Raw genomic sequence first — 21,383 nt, forward strand, 5'->3', positions numbered from 1 at the left:
TTTAAGTGCTCTTCACTTTGAAGATGTCCCTTGACCTCAGCTAAAATGCAAGACGAGCTCACAACTGATCTACCTCAAATACAAAGCTTCCGACACATTCCATTCCTACAACAAACACTGGAAACCATTTCTTTCCGTTACCTAGGCTGGGAGTTCTCCTCATACATCCGTTCCTTCCCTTCCTTGAAGAGGCTGATGGTCTGCTTGGTTTTCTTCATCAGGTTCTCCATGAAGACGCGGAAATACTCGTTCTCGCCCAGGGTCTCCATCTTGCCCTCGTAGCGGGACAGGATGGTGCGCAGGTGCTGGTAGGTGTCAGGCAGCAGGTCCAGGATGTAGGGAGGGCTGTTCTTCAGGGCCAGTTTGGGGTTTTGACACAGACGCACCACCTGTGGGTAATGGAGAGAGCAGCTCTGTGAAAACTCAAGGAGAGGAGCGCAATCGGGGGCTCAACACAATTCACTGTCGCAAACGCGACGCTCTGAAATGTTTGCTCAACAAATCCCATTTGTTGGTCGAGTCCAGATGGAAACACAGAATCCCAGAGCCACGGAGGCAGGAAAAGACCTCTGAGATTGAGTCCAATGTGGTCCCCACCTTGCCAATCAGACCAGAGCACTGAGTGTCATGTCCAGGCATTCCTTGGACACCTCCACCACCTCCCTTGTCAGCCCCTTCCAAAGCCTGACCATCCTTTCCATGGAGAAATTCCTCCTGATGTCCCTCCAGAACCTTCCCTGGTGCAGCTTGAGGTCACTTCCTTTTGTCCTGTCACTGCTTGCCTGGGAGCAGAGCCCAACCCCCAGCTCACCATAACTTTCTTTCAGGGAGTTTTAGAGTGATAAGGCCTCCCCTGAGCCTCCTTTTCTCCAGGCTATTTTCTCCAGATAGTGAGCCCAGCCACCATAAAAGAATGCAATTTCTGGGCTGAAGTGCATGTGGACTGATGAAACTCATGATAATAAATTTATGTGACAAGGGAGGGGAAAGGAAGCCACTTCACCATCCGCCATAGCCAAATTTTTCCATTATCTAAACGGAGAGAATTAAAGGGAGAGCTGATGGCAAAACAGCCATGTGAAAAATTAGTAGTGAATTTTCAGTTATAGAAAGGGCTGGAATTAAAGAGTTGTGAGGTCAGTTTTGGATCAAGTTTACAAGGTAAGAAGCAGCAGTCTAACACTTCTATATTCTGTGATTTCCAGCAAGCCTGAGCACAAAATGTGGCTACACTTTCCTAAAATTCTTCCCTATAATGAATATTATCTGGGTGCTTGACACCCAGCATATAAATGAAATCTAAACTCACGACACTGCCAGGTATGAGGGAATTACAGATATTAAACAGTGCGGAATACAAAACTTCAGTAAAGTGGATAATAAAAAGCAAAAGAACAATTTAACATCCTTTTCCAGTACCTCATTTCCACAAAACCTTGTGAAACCTTCAAGAGGAATTGAGCAGTTCCCTACAGAGCACACTTAAATACCTACTTCCCTTAAACATGCATGGTAAACAGAGTTATTCCTTCTGAAACAGCACTTCAGCATTTCACTTGGCCAATTAGAGTATGTGCAAAAAGCAACCTTGTGAAGTGACACCTCCAATTTTATCTTAGAGCAGTGCCTGTACCAAGAGCTGACCTGAGAAAGGCTCGATTTCATCCAAGAGAAAGGCACACAGTGTATCAAAACTCAAACCAGAAAAATCAGACTGCCGCTAAAAAAAAATAAACACCTAAAAAAGCCTCTGCAAGAACACATGGGAAAAACAAACTACCAAAATTTTCCCTCCATTTTGAGGAGGCTGCCAAGGTCTTAAGATAAAGAGATGGATGGCCAGACAGCTGACTTAGTCAATTGATGCTGATGCCTCAACTGCTGCTTCCTTGGAGCCTGTGAACATTGTACAATGAACCGTATCAACAAATTGAGTCAACACATTTCTCCCCTGAAAAAAAAAATAGTTTCACTATGAGCATGAATAGGTTCTTAAATATGCTCCTCAGACCCAGCTGAGCTATGCTCTGGGCAGCAAAACCTTTTCTCCAGCAGAAATTGTTTATTATACAGTGGGTTTAAAACCTTAACAAACACAGTCAGCTCTGAGGAGGAAGCCACATTAAGCAAGCAGAGCCTGCACTTCCCTCAGCCATCTGGAAATAGAGAACAATTTTTGGCTGTTACTCTTTGAAAATACCCAGCTATGGGAGCAGCAGACCTGCTGCATTTTAGACTTTGGTATCAATTAGAACAATTCCCTCACAGCAGCAGAGTTCTGCAAACTGCTCATTCTCAGAGCCCCTGTAAAATGCTTCCCAAGAAGAAGATACCTCAAACAGTTAACAGAAAGGTCAAAACTGCTGGTATTTTACTATCAAATCAGCTTCTTTATTTACCAAGCAGACCAAAATTAGCTAAGATGAGCAGTTAAGCAACTGTGCATAACTAGGAACTGCTGCCTCCTGAGCAAACTTGATGCTTTTATAACACAGCAGTGACAAAAGCGGTGGCATTTTCCTTGTTTCTCTAACGTGTGCACATGCAGCATCATGGCAGCATCATGACAACATCCAAAGGAATGTTCCCAGCCCTGGGAACAGCTGTCCCTCAGCAGCTTTCCACAGGGACCAGCAACGTGGAAGGAAACTGAGCAAAAAGGAGGAAAATATTTTTTTTTTTTGTTTAGGTGTGATGGCAACAAATAGAAGGGACCCTTGGTTTTAAATTAACATCCAAAAGTTTGTCTGGTTTATGATGTGTTCTCTGAGGAACAAACCTTTTAGGGAGATATTTTTGGGTTTTTAGACACACCAATAAAGCTTAGCATGAAGAGAGGTGAGCCTGTGAAGAATCTGAACATTGACTTCACTCATTTCCATTTTCCAAGTACAAGAGGAAAAAAATAATCAAAGAACAGTTTCCCCAACCGAGTTGTAAAGAAAGAATCTGTTATCTACTCATTCTAGGAAAAATAATCTCATCTAGATCTTCGAGGCCTGGAATTGAATCTTTCCCCTCAACAATCTGCAGCTTGCCTTGACTGATTTCTGGATTTAAGAGTCCCGGGCCTGACGAGCATCCAGGGGCTACTCCCAAGTAAGATTTTCCCTTCCAGGGCAGTTCTGAAAACTCATTTTTCCTTCCTTTAGCAGCTGAAGAGCCAACTCTCCTGACATCACACCTCATTCCAGCGTAAGCAAACAGCAAAACAAAACCTACTCAAACATCTCTTATCTCTTGCTAAATTTGTGTTTGGCCTTTCTTCTACTCACAATGAAGGTGACCTGCAGTGGCACTTCTCTATATCAGTTCTAGGAACTGAATGGTATCAGGAAAGTCTTCAGAGAAGCTTTATCTCAAAGCTCCTCTTCCTCCTCTGCCTTCCCACATTCATTCTACTCTGCTCCATCCCAAGCAGCTCATGACTAACCCACCTATCCCTCAAATACCACCCACAGCAGTGAACTCCAGGGGGCTGCATTTCATCTCTGTTCTGCAGAGAAATGCATAAATATCACCTCCTTCAGCTGAAGGGGAACATCCAACAGGGATGGAAAGGGCTATTTTATGTCCATGCTCTGTGTGACCACGTGTAGCTGTGGAAGGAATGGTACTGACAAAAAAATTAAGGCTTCAAATGAAAGAATCTGAAAGACATAAATATGTCAGGCAGCTTATGGAGAGCATTACAGGGAAAATATTTGGACAAGAATCAACGTGCATAGGAAATTCATCAGTCACATCCGAAAGCAGAGATGCACAAATGCTTTGACAACACCAGCTAATTATGCAGACTAACAAATGAGGTCGTGAGTGTAGTGTACCCACACAGACACAGCACGCAGCTCTGAGAGGCAAAAACATCATCTATTAAACATGCACACAAGCAGGTTTTTTATCTGCACCTGGAATTTCACGTTCTTGGCCCAGAAATCTAACCCATTCTCAACACCTTCCATTCATTTAGCCCTTCTCATGAGCCATGAGCTTCTCTGGGTTTTTGCTACACTAAAAAGATTTTAATTCAGATGTGTTCTCTTGAGTGTAAGTACAGCTGAAATCTAACAGGCTTTTCAGAGCCAGATCTCTCCTTTTGTACAAATCAGACTGAACAAGACTTCAAGCCTGAGAGCTTCTGGATGCTGCCTGTGAGTAAACCTGGAGTCAAAAGAGGTCGATGCAACTTGTGACAAATACAGCAGCAGCCTTGGCTTTTCTGTCAGTGGAGAGAGAACACATCCAACCTGCTATAAAGACATAAAGCTGTGAAATTTCCCCCCCAAAAAATCCCACTGCATTTTAAAATGCTGTTATAATTAGCTTTTTTCCAGGGTAGCGTTTTCCTTCGAACAGAGCAGGTTATGAGGTCCAACACAAGTTGCCATCTTGCTGTACATATTCTATACATGAAGATGTGCATTCTTACACTTATTTAGGGTCCTGTTTCCATGCCCAAACTGCCTTTCCTACATTAGCACTTGTGCTTGGCCCTCAGTGTCTGTAACAGAGCCAACAGCACTTCTCAAAAGGGTTTTTTCCTTTGCCCCAGTCTCGCTGTAGGTGATCAAAGCTCATCACAGGCACAGCAAGGCACAACTATAAACCGTGGCTTTTGTTGAGCCAGCCAACACAGAGTGATTTCTTGGCAGGAATATAATTTAATACGCCTTTAAAGAAGTCATTTACTCTGCCTGCTTTTAGCACTTACTGCAGGAGGTTCAGACACTGCATGGATAAACAATGCAGGGGAAAGAGAAGGAAAATGCATAAGCCTGAGGGGCAATTGGATGAGGGATGCCCAAAATCCCTGCCTGCTCTGCCCCCAGAGGAGAAGGAGGTGGCCAGGTGACAGTCCCCAAGGCCTGGGGGCAACTTGGGTGATGCTATTACTCTATACTACTTTTAGGGCCTTGAACTCAGTGTCATAAAATGCACTGCACATTTCAGACTGCAACATGTCAAGCCTAGCCTTGATTTCAGCGTTGAACAGTAATTATCAATGAAATCTCCACAAAAGTGTTAGATTTTTATTTTGTGCCTATTTCTGTGTGCCTGCGCTCACCCACTTGATCATTCCCTGACAACTCCCCAGGATTTCTGAAAACACTGGACTGACCAGCACACCTAGCCAGGCCAGTAAATCAAATATCCCATCACACCAACAGGCCAAAAGGTCTGGTGTCCTGCCCCCGGCAAGAGCCATTTCCTGGCATTTTTAAAAGGAGGAGGAGGAGGAGGAGCAGAGAGTCTTAATGACCCCAGAGAGCCGTGCCCCTCCTAAAGGTGTGGGACTGGAAGAAGGCCTTTCCAACTCCCACGCCACAAGTTTTTCTTGTTTTACATCAGTTGATACTTTATCTTTCTGTAGCTACATGTACTTATTGCAAAAGGGTTTATTCAGTTTTTCCTCAGCTCAGCTTTAAGGAAAAGGTTTTGTCCTGAGCGCAGTAACACATTCCTGTTCGTTCCAAAAGGAATAACCTGCCACAAAGCTTCACCATCCACTACCCACACACCAGGCTCTAGCACAGGCCAAGGCACACCTTCCAAGGGGCAAATCCTAAATTTCTCCCTTGTCCTGCTGCTGTCACCACCTGCAAGCTCCCCACCAGCCCCTACCCATTCCCAGCACCACCAGTGCCCACCCCAGCACCTACAGGATTGAAATTAGCTGTACATGAATACAGATACCACAGAATATCCTGGCTTGGAAGGGGCACACAAGGATCCTCCAGTGCAACTCCTGGCCTTGCACAGGACACCCCAACAATCCCACCCTGTGCCTGAGAGTGTGATCCAAATGCTGAGGTCTGGCAGCCTTAGGGCTGTGACCACTGCCTAGGGAAGCATCGCAGATCCTCTGAGGCAGTTCTAAATCCTCCATCCAAACTGTCCCCTCTTCCTGCACCTTGTTCGTGCAGAGTTGCTGATCTCCCTTCATACCTTCCCATGCTGGTATCCCATTGCTATCCTGCCTCTGGCCTCTTGTCCATCACACCAGATCCACGTGGAATCACAGAATGGTTGGGGATCTTAAAGTCCATTCTGTCCCAGTCCCTGGCAGGGACACCTCCCACTATCCCAGGTTGATCCAAACCCTCTCCAACCTGGCCTTGGACACTTCCAGGGATCCACAGATCCTCTAGGCACCCTGTGCCAGGGCCTCACCACCCTCCCAGGGGGAAGTTTCTTCCCCAGATCCCATCCAGCCCTGCCTCCCATCGGTGTGAAGCCATTCCCCCTTGTCCTGTCATTCTATGCTCACTACCTTCCCCCAAAGTGCTGCACCCCATTCTGTGCCCACACACCTCTCAGTCCCCCAAGGATTTCCCCCCGAGCCACAGAGCCCTCTCTCCCAGCCAACCCCACAGCTCCAGGCTCATCCCACATCCCCTGTGATCCCAGAGTCCCAACCTCCCCAGGCCAGCCCTATCCCACAGCCACCCCACCCCACGCCACCCCAGCCCCCCGCGGCCGCTTCCATCCCACCGCCCTCCTCACCTTATCCATGAGCTTCCAGCACTTCTCCACCATCTTCTTGTCCACGGCGCCGGGCTGGTGCGGCCCGAGGTGGTGGTGGTGCGGCTGGAACGCGTCCTTCATCAGCCCGATGAGCCCGCCGGGGCCCTTCTTCAGCGGCGCCGACATGGGGGCGCCCACACCCGGCCCGTGGGGCCCGTCCGGCACCGGGGCCGCGGCCCTGGAGGGGACCGGGCTGAGGGCGCTCCGGGCCGGGCCGGGCCGGGCAGGGCGGCGGCGGCGGCCGTGGGCGGTGGCGGCGGCGGCGGCGCCCGGTTCCAGGGAGGCCCCGCCCTCCTCGCCGGCGCTGGTTGGCCGCCCGCCCCCCCGCGCGCCCGGCCACGCCCCCTCCGCCGGGGAGGAGCCGGCGCTGATTGGTGAAAGTGCGAGGCGCATGCGCAGTACAGCGGAGTGAGGGCTGAGCGGCGGCCATGCTTGGTGCGGGCGGGGCGGGGCGGGGCGCGGTCGCCATGGGGACGGGGGGGCCGCGCTCGCCCCGCCGCCCCCGGGAGGGACCCGCGGCCTTCGCGGCCCTTCCCGTGCCCCTCGCCCAGTTTGCGAAACGGGATCGCTTCCCCTTTCCTGAAGATGCGTTCCCTTTTCTAAGAACGGCCCGGACGCGGGGAAGCGGCGCTGCACCCCACCCCTTCTCCCAGAGAGGCAGGAGCAGCACCGGCATCCCCACGGCAGGGAGGGAATGGGAACGGGAGAGCGTCCAGTGCACCTGGCAGGTACCTGAGGCATCTCCCCGCAAAGGCAGGGACAGGCAGAGCCCACCGGACCCGAGCCCCTGTTCCCGACATCTCCAACGGGAGAAGGAGCAGGAGCAGAGCAGCGAGAGAAAAGAGGACCCGTGGGAGAAAATGGGATCGGGCAGTGAAAAAGGGGGCCAGGAATTAAAAGGGACCAGAGAGTGAAAAGTTGATCGGGGAGAGAAAAGGAAGCAGGGGGAGAAAGGAGAACCAGGGAGTCAAAAGGAGACAAGGGAGAGAAAAGAGAAGCAGGGAGTGAAAAGGGACCAGGGAGAGAAAAGGGGACCAGGGAATCTAAAGGGAACCAAAGTGTGAGTTTGTCAGAGCTGACACCAGCAAACTTTCAAAAAATTAAAACATGTGCTTGAAAGTCAGTTAAGTTCTGTTTCTTTGCTGCCTTCAGATCCTCTTTTCATCTCCTCTCCCAGGCAGAAGGACACATCCTTTTGCAAAAGCCAGCTGTGGCTGGTACGCCACGGCAGTGACAGAAACCAGGCAAAGGAAAACTGTGGGTGCTGCACTTTGGCCACATCGGTCTGGGGAACATGAGCACCCCAAACTCAGGCCTGGAGGTTGGACAGCACAGCCTCAACCTCTGGATCCAACCTCCTCGAGGGAGCTTTGCTCCCCCTCTGGCACCCACTTGCTGAGGAGCCAGATGGACAGCTCAGCAGGAAGCAGCACTAAACAAAACAAGGGAGCCTGGCATGGATTGGTTATAAAACTCCTTGCTTTCATTTTATTGCCTTTGGTAAAGCTTGGTAAATATTTCTGGGACAGGCAACTCCTTGTCTGGCTTTAATTACCTGGGCAAATTTTCCTAAGGATTATATTGACCTCAAATATGTCAAGGTTTATTGAGGCCGTGTTCCTGAGGCTTTTCCCATTAGGTGCTAATGGATTCTGGCTAATAGTCAAGCCGGATTGACCACCAGCGGGTGCCCTGGCCAGCTCCACGCTACCACAAGTACCTGGGGAGAGAACTGAGGAGGGCAACACTGCCTTTGTGAGAGCCAAGTACAAAAATCACCATGGCTCTGATCCAAACAGATCAGGGAACACGCTTGAGTAATTGCATTCCTGACTATCTGCTTCTCTGGGCATTATTCACTCCAAGCTGGGGCTGTAGCTACATGTGAGACTTCAAGCAAAGGCTGATTTTGCTTGGGGCTGTTTTGACTGTCTCACTGGGGCCCCTTGGGAGGGTTTCGCTCGGGGCTATTGGGACAGATGCAGGGACCCCACACCTCAGAGCTGCTGGGGCTCCCAGCCAAGCTTTTCCCACCATTCAGCCCCAAACCAGCCTGCAGCTGGCCAGCCCTGCTCCCTCCCGAGCTGTCAGCTCCCAAAGGCTCCCAAAAGGGCTTCTTGCACTGCAGATGCCTGCACTGAGCTCAGGGGACACAGAGGCAGAGACTTCCCCACCTGACGGGGCACTGCTCCAGTGTCGCATTTCCGTTCGTGCTCGAGAAGGGGCTGAGGTAAAACCTCAGCCAGAGGTTTGCGGTTCTTGGCCCCGTGCAAAACTCTGCTCATTTTCACTCTCCCACGCTCAGCAGAGAGGTGAAACTTCCCCTGCTGGGACCCCCCCGTGCCCCGGAACCCCCCTGTGTCCCTCCCCCAGCATTGTCACAGCCTGGCAGGGCACGAACGGATGCTCCTGATGTGTCACCTGCAAGGGGAACCCTCAGGAACAACCCTTGCCATGGAGCACGAGGGATGCCTACAGGAGTTTGCCCTCAAATTCTTGGAGGTACAGAGGCTCTCAGGATGGCTTTCAGCCCCTACCCTCTCAGCAGCACACCTGGAGAGCTTCCTGCATCCACTGCCCAGCTCCAGGCTTGGGAAGAGAGGATGGATCTGGCCCCGGGATGTGCTGCCAAGACACAGTGCTGTCCATAGCATCACCCACACAAACAGCAGTGTGGATTTGTCCTTTAATCACACCCCAAAAGGGTGGTGCAGGAACAGGGTGGTGGGTGGTGGACACTCACTGCCCACAGCTTCAGGGAGAGGATGAGAGGAGAAGCACAGGAGAGATGTCCATGCATGTGCAGATCTGAGCCAACCCTCGAGTCCCCTGAGTCACGGTGCAGAGGGCAGTGCCTCAGCTCTCCTGGGAACTCCCAGAGCCTGGAGCTGGGCAAGGGCTTCAGTGCAATGTCCTGAGAAATCCCTGGAGGTAGCTGAGCAGGCAAAGACACAGGTTTGTGGTCAGGTTACAAGGAGCTGCCACTGTGGTTGATAAAAGCTCTGAGCCAGCCTCGGTGAGCAGAGACAAGTCCCTGGGAGGGTCATGCTGTGAGCCAGGCATGGAGACACAGGAGCTGCGTGTGCAGGGTCCATGCTGAGCAGTGCTGAGGCTCGAGGGGCTGGATGTGGCCTGGGTGGAGGTGCTGTGTGGGAGAGCCTGTCCAGAGGCTCCTGGGCTGTTAGAATGCCTGGCACAGCTTCGTCTGTTCCTCCTGGCGCTGGCTCTGCGGGGACACAGGTTGGAGGGGTCTTTCTGCCTGGCCCCTGTGGCCAGGGGAGCACACAGCTTCCTCCTGGCAGCACCACAGGTGCCAGGGAAATGTTAGGATGGGCAGAAAGGAGGGTGGCAGCACTCAGAGCACTGCCAGGCTGTGAGCGCTGCCCTGAGGAGTTACCTGTATGATCTCTATACTGTTGGCAGCAGCCATCAGCCAGGACACAGGTCCCTTGGGTCCCACCTCAACGTCACAGAGTGCAGGGGAGCCACTGCGGGAGGGCAGGGAGGGCGTGCAGGAGCCTGAGGCGGGGTCACTGTCCTCAAAGAACTGCAGGGGGGACAGCCCGATCTGGAAGAGCAGAAGAGGGATGGACGCACAGCCCCTGTGGAGGACACCCATCCCACCGTGCAGCCTCACAGCACCCCAGGGCTCCCCAGGCAGAGCAGGACCATGTCCCCAAAACCTACCGAGCGGTAGAACTCATCACCAGCGGGGTCGATGACCAGCAGCGTCACCTGGTCCTCCCGGGCGCGGATCCTGCGCACGGTCTGCTCGTGGTCCAGCCCCTCGATGCTCTCCCCGTTCACTGCCAGCACACGGTCCCCTTCCCTCATCCCTGCCTGCTCGGCCGGCAGCCCCACATCCACATCCCACAGGAACTGGCCTGCCACAGCGGGGAGAGGCTCGCAGAGGGGAACTGGCCCTGCTGACCCCCGTGTGCAGGTGGGGACAGGGTCCCGTTGCAGGCACAGAGCTGTCGGCTCTTCCCAACCCTCAGAAGTGCCTTGCTCAGGTACAAACTGCCCCTCTCAGCCTCCTCACCTACTCCCCCCGAGCTGCAGTCATCCTCCTTGAGCAGGAAGCCGTAGCCAGCGGGACCCTTCACCAGGTGCAGCTCCCGGACCTTGAAGGGGAGCCTGGAGGTGTCTGCCAAAGCAGCCGTGACCCGCAGGCCCCGCAGGCGATAAAACTCCTCCACGGAGCTGGATGCCACCAGCAGTGTCACCTTGTTGCCGCTCTGCTTAAGCTGGATGGGAAGCACGGGGCTCTCAGTGACATTCTCAGCCCCATCCCTCGCCCCCCATGCCAGGACCAGGCACCTTTTTGGTGAGCTGTGTGTGGGAGTAGCTCTTCACGCTGTCCCCGTTCAGCTCCAACAGCCAGGAGCCTGGTGGCACCCCTGCCCTGTCCGCTGGCCCGTCCTGCAGCACCGACAGCTGGAAAGTGCCCTTGGTGCCTGCAGGAGGAGCAGAAGGGGCACTTTGGGGTGAGTGAGGTGCTACAATGGGGTGGCTCATGGTGGCAGCATCCTGCTTTACCTTCTGGACACGACACACTGAAGCCAAAGCCGCTTTTGTCCCTCGTGACGTGGCAGAGGCGCGGGCGGATGTCATCCGGCAGCATCTGGGACAGGTCCCTGCCCAGGGATTTGGCTGCTTCGTAGGAGTCACCGTCCAGGACCGCCAGCAGGACCTGGTTCCCGCTGGCCTTGATCTTCTGCACCACCTGGAAGAACCCAGGCTGTGAACCCTCTGATGGGGAGGGATCAAGGTCCCTGGGGTCAGCAGGGGTCATGCATCCTCCGTTCCCCTGGCTGGGGAGGATCCAGGCGTTCCCATGGGATGCTCCCAGCTTACCCTGAGGTGGTCCATGTGGTCCACGAAGTGGCCATTGACCTGGAGCAGCCGGTCCCCGTCCTGCAGCCCCCTGCGCTGGGCCACCCCCCCCAGCTCAATCTGCCGGATGACGTGGCCCTGGCAGCCCAGCTCCTCGTGCAGGCAGAAGCCGAAGGTCTCCGTGCTGTCCTTGGTCAGGAGGTAGAAGCGGGGCTCCCCCATGCCCTCACCATCTGTGTGGGGGCACAGCCTGTGAGCAGGGCCCTGCAGGGATCCTCACACAAGTTCTCCACCCCATCCTGGGCTGGGGATCTGCTCATCCCTTCTGTGTTCACCTCCCACAGGTCCCCAGTGTGAGTGAGAGAGCTCAGGGCCCCAGCAGTGCCCAGGTGCCACAACCCCGTGCAGACACAAGGACACCCTGGGAGATGAGGGGGTGTATTTACCCGTGTCCTCAGTCAGTGTCAAGGCAGGGTTGTCGATCCCAACTTTGGGGTTAAACTCAAATTTTCTGAAATGACAAAGGGCAGGAGAGGCCATGTTAGTGCAGGATGGCCTTACCCCTGCCTCCCCCAGCCTTGGGGAGCTTGTTCCTCCCAGAAAGGGCCAGCTGGAGCCTGGGAAAGCCAGAGAGGATCTCTGTCTTGGACCATTCTCCACACTTCTCCTGAGCCCCAGAAAGCCCCTGGCCAAGGGGAGATCAGCACTTACATGATGGACATCTTGTCTCCCTCGAGCCCTGCAGAGGGAGAGGAGAGGTCAGCACAGGAGGTGGTGGGCTGGGAGCAGACCCCACGCTCTCGAGCACTCAGGGCTTGTCCACTCACAGGCTGAGCCTGCCATGCCAGGTGAGGGGGTTTGCCAAGCCCACACAGCCCCCAAGCCCCTCTGTCTCTCAGCACAGATTGTTCCTTGGCCCTGTCACCACTGTCCTGCATTCCCAACATCGGGACCTGCTGCTCAGGTCCCATGGGCATTCACTGCTGGGGCAAAGCAGGGCCAAGCAGATGGGGCACAGTCCTGGGGGCTTACAGGGCTCTTCAGTGAGGGATGAGAAGGTTCACCAGGACCTCAGAGAGCTGCTGGAGCCAGGAGAAAGGAATAGAGACTTTCCCTGGCACAAACCCCCCATAAAACCCCTCCACACCTCATTGGGAACAGGAAACCCCAAACCCAGGGAGAGGGGATTCCTCCCCAGCATCCCCATGACGAGACATTTTCCTGCATGCCTCTGGCTCCTTTCCACAGGCTGCCTGGGCTCTGACATTGTCTTGCTCCATCTGGCAGCAGGGTCTGTGTGTGTGGGGAAGGGTCTCCAGAGGATTCCCCAGCACATACCTTTTGTTTGCTTCATGGCTGCAGGGATTGCCAGAGGGAGCAAGGTACAGGGTGAAGTGGCAGGGAGGTGTCCCCGCCTCTTGCAAGACGCCCCAGGTTTAATGGTTAAACAGCCCCGAGTCTCCCCTGCCCTCCCAGCCCCAGGGCACTGCCAGTCGGAGCTGGGAGCAGGGCCAGCACCCCGGGACACCAAGCTTGGGGACAGCTCCTGGTGGCTTCCCGGGGGACACAGGGAGGGGAGAATGACTGGGTCAGCACTGGAGCAGAGGTGGGCTGCTCCATGCCAGCACTGTGAGGCGGGGAAAGGCAGAACCCTCCGCTCCAGCTGCTGGAGGGGCGGCTCCACATTCCTCCCCAGGAAGGGCCCGAAAAGGAGATCAAGTCTTGGTACTAGTGTGCTTCAGTGGAAAGAAAGAGGTGCACTTTAATGCTCCCAAAAGATTCACAGACAAGCCTGAATCCTGCTCCCTGCCACTGCTCTGGCCAGGGTGCAGGGGCTGGCTTTCCACAAGCCTAGAAGAACAAGTCCCATTTACTCCTGGCCTGGTTTCTGTCCTGTTCCCACACTTCAGCCTCGCCTGCAGATGAGGCTGAGCCCCACGCACCCAGCACCATCCACCCAGCATCTCCAGGTGGGCACACACTCCACTGCCCAGTCCTGGCTGGTGGATGGGCAGCAGGTTAGAGGCTCCCATCCTGCAGTTTCCCCAGCATTTTCTTGACCTCGCTCTCGACTCGCAGGAATTTGGCTTTCCTCCAGGGGTTGGCAGTCTGGCTGCGGCTGCTCTCCAGGTCCTGCAGGAGGAGGGCGAGGTGCTGCCGGACCCGCTCTCGGTCCCAGAAGGGCAGGTTCCTCTGCACCACGTTCAGGATGTGGGACCAGTAATCGGAAACGTCGGTGCCTGCCGTGAGGAAAACCAGAGCCCTGACGCCGTCCCGGTCCATGCGCAGGCTGTCGAGTGCCCTCTTGCCATCCTCACTGATGTCGTTGAAGTAGAGACTGGGAAAGCAGCAGGAGACACTGGTGAGGGCTGAGGGGAAGGACAGAGGCAGACAGGACAGGGGACACCGCGTGGGCAAAAGGCAGGGACGTGCCGGAGTGGACTCACTGCACTTTGTCCAGCGTCTCGTGCCTTTTGGCCACCTCCACCACGCGCAGGGCCGCCGTGTCCGTCAGGGAGTTGTAGCCCAGGTTGAGCTCCTGCAGATGCTGGTTCTGGGCCAGGTGCTGGGCGATGGCCTCGGCGCCGGGGTCCCCCAGTGAGGTGTGCAGCAGGGACAGCTGGGTCAGCGAGCGGTTGCCGGCCAGCGCCTCGGCCAGGTAGCGAGCGCCCTGCTCGCCCACGGGGTTATTGGCCAGCCTGTGGACACGGGAGCTCAGGGAGTGCCGGGGCACGTGGTGGGCAGCAGTGGCAGGGTCATGCAGGGGCGGGGGCCGTACTCACCGCAGGCTGCTCACCACACACTTGTCATGCAGGAGCAGGTCACGGATTTCCTTGCAGGCTTCGGAGCCCAGGCTGTTGAGCTGCAAACTGGTGCAAGAGCAAGACACGGGGGTGACAGGAACAAAATGGCTGTTACCTGAGAGCCTGGCAGCCCTGCCCGCTCCATTTTGCCCATCACCATCCTCCCTGGGCTCCCCAAACTAGGCCACTCCAGGTTTCCTCTCCCAAAGGGAGCATAGTGACAGTGCACCGGAGCATGAGCCAGCAGAGCCAGTGCCAGCAAGAGCACGGCAAGGGGAAGGGGATGGCGGAGTCTTCAGGGGGTGGGTGAAGGTCAGAGGAGGGATCAGGGCTCCATCAAGCCCTCCTGAGCATCTGGAGGAAGGAAGTGCGGCACAGCCCAGCTGCACAGCCCGATCCATCTGTGCTGAGCACGTCTCGCCACCACCTGGGCGGCAGGAAGACCTGCAGCTCCACAAACGTTCTGGAACGTTTGTGGGAACATCTGCACAGCCCAGACGCCCACCTTTGGGACAGCAAACTCCTCACAGAGCGAACGACACGGGGATGCCGGGTAACTTCCCGTAGGGACTCGGGTCTGCCAGGACAGCCCGCCCAGCCTGTACCAGCTACAGGGAACTTCCCAAAAATTCCTGCGAGAGGGTGAGCTGGGACTGCAAATCCCAGCATGCAGTGCCCTAGAAAGGCTGCTCCAGGAGCGTTGCATTTTGGAAGCTGTAGTCCTCTAGGTCTGCCCTGAGGATAAACATGCCCTTTCCTAAGTTTTCCATACCTGGCCTCCTAAAGCATCCCCGTGATGGGCAGAGGTGAGAAAGAACCCAATTTTTGAGTAGTGCCCAAGGGCAGGAGGAGGTGGTACTCACTGGAGAGCTTTGCATCGCAGCAGGACAGGGAAGAGGGTCCTCAAGCTGCCGCTGTCCAGGTTGCAGGAGGTCAGGTTCAGCTCCTCCACCTCGTGACACGTGGTGCTCATGACAGATGCCAGCACGGAGCACTTGAGAGGGGTCATCTTGACAGAGGAGAGGTTGACAGCACGGAGGGAGCGGACGGCCTCGGCTGCAAAGCGCTCGTTCTGGAACTCGTGCAGGAAGAACAGGTAGTCCATGAGCTCGGAGGGGGGCAGGCCCTTGCGGCCCTTCCTGATCACCGTCTTCTTCATGGCCTTGGCGATCTCAAAGGCTGCCAGATTCTTGATGGAGCAGCCCAGCTGCTCCAGGATGGCGCGGTTGCGGCGGGACAGGATTCCGCCCATGAAAATAGGGAAGAGCTCAAAGACCTCATCATCCGGGGCCTCGTCGGGGTGGCGCATGGGGCCTTCCACGCCCAGGATGCTGGAGTTGATCTGGTCCAAGACATCGTCGTTGTAGTAGTCCTCCTCTTTGAACAGCTCCTCTGCCATGGTGTGGGCAATGGCATCCTTGTCCTTGCCGCTCACCCGGGAGAAGTAGCGAGGGAAGATCTTGAGCAGGTTGAAGAGCACGGGGAGGAAACGCAGGGGCAGCACTTTGGAAATGATGTTCACAACCACAGCCACATCTTCGCTCACCTTCCCAATGACCTCTGACAGCTCCTTCCCCACTCTCTGGGCCAGGGTTTTCTTCTCGCCCAGCACCACGTACAGGGCTGCCAGGTACTCCTGCATGGCGGGGATGGTGAAGACAAAGGTGTGCTCCTTGCCCGGCTGCACGCACGGGCTGAGGAAGAAGCGGAAGACGTCGCTGCGGAAAACCTCCAGGAGGTTGAGCTCGCTCTCGGTCTTCATCTCCACCTCGAAGCACTGCCGCAGGTCCTCCTCTGAGAAGCAGGTCTTGCGGGACATCACCCCCTCGTAGGCCAGCTTGCCCACTGTCTTGGCCGCGTACTTCATCATGGAGATGTGGGTGGGGTCGGTGCTGTCCAGCACCTCCCCGCTGAAGTTGAGCCGCAGGAAGCTGGTGTAGATGCCAGTCAGGGTCTGGCTGGGAGGAACCGTCCTGGTGAAGTAGAGGAAGTGCAGGGTGGTGCACACCAGCCAGCAGTAGGAGGGCAAGAAGCAGGCAGCTGTTATTTGGTTGTGGCGCTCCAAGTTCCTCGACAACATCTCCACCAGGTTCTCCTGCTCCGCCGAGCTGCGGTGCTGGCTCTCCTCTCCGGAGCAGCCCGGCTGGCTGAGGCGCATCTGGAAGTAGAGCTTCTGCAGGTTGGTGTCGGAGAAGCCGCAGATCTCGGCGTAGCGGCCCACGTACTTGCCGGGGATGCGGCGCACGGCCGAAGGGCGCGTGGTGACGATGATGCTGGCCTGGCGACACAGGGATGAATGAGTTTGGGGCTGCTCAGCAGGGCATAACCCACTGAGAGGTGCACAAGGATCACCCCGTCCACAGGCTGGGGGTCACAAAACTGCTGCACAAAGGGTGCTGGATCAAACCTGGCCCAGGCAGAGGGGACAGAAGAACTTTCCCCATTCCCTCCTAGACATATATAAAGCCTGGAAGATCTCAGCCTTCATTACCTTACCAGGCCTCCCCAAAGAGCCCACCAGTGACATGAGTCCACCTTGGCAAGTCCCTCCAGGAACAGAGGTTGCCAGCCAAGCTGGACTGCAAATAATTATCACAACAGCCCTGTACTGCCTCAGGGCTCACCCCCAACCTTCTCCCAGCACAAAGGAGGGCACCACCGACCTCGGGCAGGAGGTATTTCCGCAGCAGGTTGACCACAATGGCAGAGGGTGGCACGGGCTCGTTGGGGTCACAGCACAGCTCCGTGCCAGCCAGGCGGAAGTCCAGGTTGAGGCGCTCCAGGCCGTTGAGGATGAAGAGCACCCTGAGGTTGGAAGCTTCCAGCACCGGCACCACGTCCCGGAGGTGCTGGTACTTCTTGGTGATGAGGCGCCGCAGGGACACGTGGGCGTGGCTGTGGGACAGGTCCTCGCAGGAGAAGGGGATGACCAGCTCAAAGTGGGGCAGGCGGCCGTGGCACCAGTCCACCACCATCTTCTTGATGAGGGTGCTCTTGCCCGTGCCCACCGTGCCATAGAGCACCACGTTCTTCACCTGCCGCCCACAGGCGTCCACGTCAAAGAGGTTGTGGAGGCTGATAACCTTTCTACAGGGCTGCTGGAGCTGGTTCTGGATGGTTAAATCAGGGGAGGGCTTCAGAATCTCCTCCAGGGAGCTCTCCCGGATCACTGGGTCCACGTGGACGGCATCCAGTGAGAAGGAAGGGCCAAACTGCCTCTCCTCATTGGGCTGGTGGCTGAACCATGCAGACAGGCTCTTCTGGTGCTTCCTAATGGCACCTGGAAGGAGGAAGGTGCTGGACATGACAAGGGCTGCTCACTGGCAGGGGACTGGGGAAGTTGCCTGCCCCAAGCCACTGCAGGGAAGGGACAGTACCCAGTTATGGGGAACCCTCACACTGCCCAGGACAACAGCTGCCCCCACCCCGCTGTGTAGGACCCTCCCTCCAGACCAGAGCTGCAAACTCACCAGAAGAGGCCACGTTCCTCAGCTGGGACTGACCATGGCGAGAGGAGCCGGGCTGAGCAGAGATCTCCCGGGAGTCTCCCTGGTAGCGAACGCAGCCCCTGCAGGAGGAGGGAGAGCATCACGGGGAGCAGCTCCAAACCCGTCCTGGGGCAGCGTGGGCAGATCACAAGCGAGGCTGTGGGAAGTGCTGAGAGGAGCCAGCTCACCCCTTCCTTCCCCCACAGCACGGGCTAGGGTAGGGGCATGGCTGGGAGGTGAAGGCAGGTCAGGAAGCCATGGGCTGTACATTCCCAGAAAACCCATGGCGAGGCAGAGGAGGTGGGCTGCAGTCACAGCAGGCAGGGAGGTGGGTCTGGCTGTTTTTCTAGGTGGAAGCAAAGCAGTGTCCCTGGTGCCAAGGCAGCCAGCTCAGCCACCCAGGTGCTGTGGCAGAGCCCCAGCCGTGTGACACTGACTGTACCTGGGGAGGGAGATGCTGCTTGTGCGAAGGATCTTCCTTAGGAAACACCTGCCTGCAGGACCTGCTGGGGAGGAAGAATGCACATGGTCAGGGACGGCTCTCTCCAGCCCAGCAGGGCTAACCCCACCCAGCCCATTGGCTTCACACCTCGCTGGTGTGCCCCACATCCCCGCACAGCTGGGGAGGGATGTCCAGGAGGGACAGGCTTCCCTGGGGACAGAACCCAGCTCACCTGGCACGGCAGCAGCACACACAGACACGCTGCGGGTCCCCCTGCTCCCTGCCAGGGACCGCGGCAGCTGTGCCCAGCTGCCCCAGGGCAGGCAGCTCTGGCACTGCATGGCCCGGGACATCCTGCTCCTGGAAGACAGGGGAGGGGGCTGAGGGGCTCCGGGGTGCTCAGCAGAGCACCGGGGGCTGTGGGGATGTGGTGCAGCAGAGCCCTGCCCAGCATTACCTGACCCAGCGTGGTCCAGTCCGGCAGAACCGGCTGTGCTGGTGCTGACTCAGGCTCCCAACCCGGCTCAGCAGGGTGATCCTTCAGGAGCCGGGGTGGTGCTCACAGCCCCCGACATCCTGGGAAACTGAGGCACATAGGGAGAAAGATAAAATCAAACCCTAGCAGAGAGGAAGGGACGAGCAGGGTGACAGCTCGCTCACTCACACCTCCCACGAGCCACGCTGTTTACAGTCCCTTTTTATCTGATCCAGATGGAGAAACTGAGGCACAGGGACGGAGTCAGAGGAGCTGACCTTGAATACGGGTGTCCCGACCTCGGTGCCTTGGCAGGAAAGGAACCCCCCTGTGTCCCATGCCCAGATTCCAGCCCGTTCCCAGCCGCGCTGCCGAGCCGAGGGCCCTGCGCTGCCCTCCTGCTGCAGAACCCTTTCAGGGACACCTCTCGGCACCCTGCTGGCACCCGTGGCAGTCGTGGCCTCGCTGCCCGTGCCCTCCCGGCTCCCCGCTCCACGGCGAGCCCGTGCCGGTGCCGCGACCGGAGCCCGGGGTTACCTCGTCCAGCAGTATTCCAGCCGGGAAAGCCGAGCTCCCATTGCCCGAGCTGCCGGGCTCACGGAGCACAGCCCGGAGCTGCCCATCCGCCTCCTGCCCGGCCTGTCCCGGGCACGGCTCCGCTGCGGAGGCGGCTGCTCCGCAGGCAGAACTTCCTGCAACGCCATCCTCCCCTGGCCCGCCCCACGGCCGGCGCTGCCAGCTCCCCGAGCAGGACTGGGAGAGCGGCTGGAGCCTGGAGAAGCACCCGCACCCTCGTGCCCTCCCAAACACGCACAGGACTGGGGGAGCCGCGCTCTTACCAGATGTGCTGCGAGGCGGCGATGTCCCCCGGACACATCTGGCGGCTCTGTATCGCCAGCTGCTGCCCGGCTGTGCAACTGGAGCCTGCAAGGATGAGTTCTGCTCCGGAGAGGATCCTTCCCCTGCGGGAGAAGGAGCTGTGCTGGCAGCGCCTGGGTGTGCCTGTTTAACACACAAACACGCACATCTGGACCTGCCCTCTCGCTGCTGCCTGGTCCGCCCTGGCCAGCCAGCAAGTACAGATGTGGCGCTGGGGACACACGCACTGTTCTCAGCCCCTGGGTGCTGTCCTGGGAAGTGCCAGCCCACCCAGGGCTGCTGGGACTGAGGGGTCACACCTGGGTAAGGCTGCCGGGCCAGATTTGCACCCCAAACTCAACGCCCCCCATCACACGTGTGCCCTCGAGGCTCTCAGGGAAGGGAGACAGCCAGGTAGTACACTATAAATATAAGTTTTATTGATGTGTGAAATCCAACAAGTACAGCTGGCATCTTGGAAACACCGACACAAACCAAACATCTCCTCCTGCCCAGCAGCTCCCGGCACCCTCTGGTGAGCATTGCTGGGCGCCAGCAGCAAGCTGGCACCTGGCACCCCGTCCCTGCGGGGCACTTACCTGCATGTGCAGCCCAGCCTGGAGAGCCCAGGGCCTCACCTCCACCCTGCCTGGTTCCTGCCAGGCTGCAGCTGTGGGCAGCAGTACCCTGGTCCCGCTTCACAGCCTCCTCCCAGCAAGGCAGAAAGACCTGGGCAAATGCCCCCCGGAGCAGCTGTCACAACAGAGCTGTGCCAGCAGACTCCCTCGGCCTTTGAGTTGTTACCTGCATCTTATTTTGGCAAGCTGTCCCAGGGAGAAAGCAGCTGATGCCTCTGGTCTTGTGGAAATGTGAGTTTCAATGCCTGCACTTCTCTGCCTGATGCCCCCCAGATCACACGTGCCCCCCACTGTCCAGCCTCCTCTGCACGTGTGGACACAGTGAAGGCTGGAAAACCACAGGGTCCAGCGTGGCAGGGACACACACAGAGATGCCAGGCAGCCACAGGCTGCCCGTGGCAGAGGGACAGGACAAATGGTGTCCACACACAGTGAGAAGGAAACACTGTTTTATTGCCTGATTTAGGAGAGGGGTGAAACCCTGGGAGAAGCCCCATCCCCTCCCTGTTCTCCCAGTCTCCCCTCCAGCAAACCCCAGCCAGGTGATGAAGCATTTGCTCTTCTTGTGCGTGTGACAAAGGTGGCCTGGACATGCATGGAGGTGAGTGGCCATCCCCCTGCCTGGCTGCCATCACCGCCCCCGTGAGAGGCAGAACCTGACACAGCCTTGGGCCAAAGGGGCTGAAGCAGTTTTTGGTGGGTTGAGGCTCAACCAGTGTTCCCAGGGAGCCAGAGCCACTGCTTGAACCCCACCCTCAAAGTGCATCACAAGGGAAGGGAGGGGCAGGAGAGGAGGTGTGGGGGAAGAAGCCTGCTCTCCTCCATCACACTCCTCGTGATTATCCAGACGCTCTCTCGTGGGATTCCTGCAGCCAGAAGCAACCACGGCTCCGCTTCCCTGCCCTGATAAAGTGCATCCTTGCTGCTTCCCTAAGGGCCCCCTGGAGCAGGATGGCTGCACCCTGTCCCTCTGCCATGCCTGGGCAGAGAAAACCCCTCTTGTCCTGCTCCTGCAGGGCAGGGATCACCCAGGCAATAAATCCCGGGGTGCTCAGCCCACTCAGTGCAAACCTGCTTCTTCTCCTTGCATTTCCCTGCACCTTCCACCACCTCTGGGACTGTCCTTGAAGCGAGGGAAAGCACGGTGGCACCGTGGCTCAGTTCCTCAGGCAGCACCGAGGGTGCCTTTGCCCTGTGCCACATCCCCCACTCCTCAGCCCCCTCCTACCAACACATTCACTTGTGTCCTGCTGCCCTGGGGATGGGTGGCCTGCCCCATCGCCCCCACTCCCCAGAGCCCTTGCCCAGCCATCCTGC

At 56.9% G+C, this 21,383-nt stretch overlaps 3 protein-coding genes across 6 annotated transcripts in view; all 3 read right to left on the reverse strand.

The window, feature by feature from the left end:
* The window catches only part of CBL (Cbl proto-oncogene), a 34,048-nt gene extending 27,316 nt beyond the window's left edge, over positions 1-6,732 (reverse strand). The window contains exons 1-2 of the mRNA XM_005531053.3: positions 6,505-6,732; positions 142-389 (exon numbers count right to left, since the gene is read on the reverse strand). Of these exons, the coding sequence (XP_005531110.1) occupies positions 142-389; positions 6,505-6,651 (395 nt within the window). The 5' untranslated portion in view covers positions 6,652-6,732. The remainder of the gene's footprint in view (positions 1-141; positions 390-6,504) is intronic.
* Positions 6,733-9,241: 2,509 nt separating this feature from the next.
* Positions 9,242-12,919, reverse strand: NHERF4 (NHERF family PDZ scaffold protein 4). Its single transcript, XM_088066864.1, has 10 exons — positions 12,700-12,919; positions 12,073-12,100; positions 11,808-11,872; positions 11,383-11,594; positions 11,065-11,251; positions 10,846-10,982; positions 10,568-10,772; positions 10,213-10,409; positions 9,923-10,093; positions 9,242-9,751 (listed from the first exon to the last, which is right to left on the reverse strand). Exons 1-10 carry the CDS (start codon positions 12,713-12,715, stop codon positions 9,707-9,709), a joined length of 1,263 nt encoding a protein of 420 aa, XP_087922990.1. The 5' UTR covers positions 12,716-12,919; the 3' UTR covers positions 9,242-9,706.
* Positions 12,920-13,098: 179 nt separating this feature from the next.
* On the reverse strand, positions 13,099-19,533 carry NLRX1 (NLR family member X1). Of its 4 annotated transcripts, none has more exons than XM_088066861.1 (10): positions 19,410-19,533; positions 18,553-18,679; positions 18,328-18,455; positions 18,096-18,159; positions 17,636-17,733; positions 16,829-17,445; positions 15,029-16,443; positions 14,145-14,231; positions 13,809-14,060; positions 13,099-13,699 (listed from the first exon to the last, which is right to left on the reverse strand). In XM_088066861.1, the coding sequence occupies exons 3-10, from the start codon at positions 18,446-18,448 to the stop codon at positions 13,381-13,383; spliced, it is 2,973 nt and encodes a 990-aa protein (XP_087922987.1). In that variant the 5' UTR covers positions 18,449-18,455; positions 18,553-18,679; positions 19,410-19,533; the 3' UTR covers positions 13,099-13,380. The 4 variants fall into 4 exon arrangements, with proteins under 4 accessions (XP_087922987.1, XP_087922989.1, XP_014115343.2 ...); XM_088066863.1 differs by lacking the exon at positions 19,410-19,533 and adding an exon at positions 19,108-19,226 and having other exon boundaries at positions 18,096-18,156; XM_014259868.2 differs by lacking the exon at positions 19,410-19,533 and adding an exon at positions 19,108-19,226.
* Positions 19,534-21,383: the final 1,850 nt, after the last annotated feature.

Source organism: Pseudopodoces humilis, chromosome 25 (genome assembly GCF_049639895.1).
Source record: "Pseudopodoces humilis isolate 2021_Gansu_Grassland_sample_001 chromosome 25, ASM4963989v1, whole genome shotgun sequence".
NCBI lineage: Eukaryota > Metazoa > Chordata > Aves > Passeriformes > Paridae > Pseudopodoces > Pseudopodoces humilis.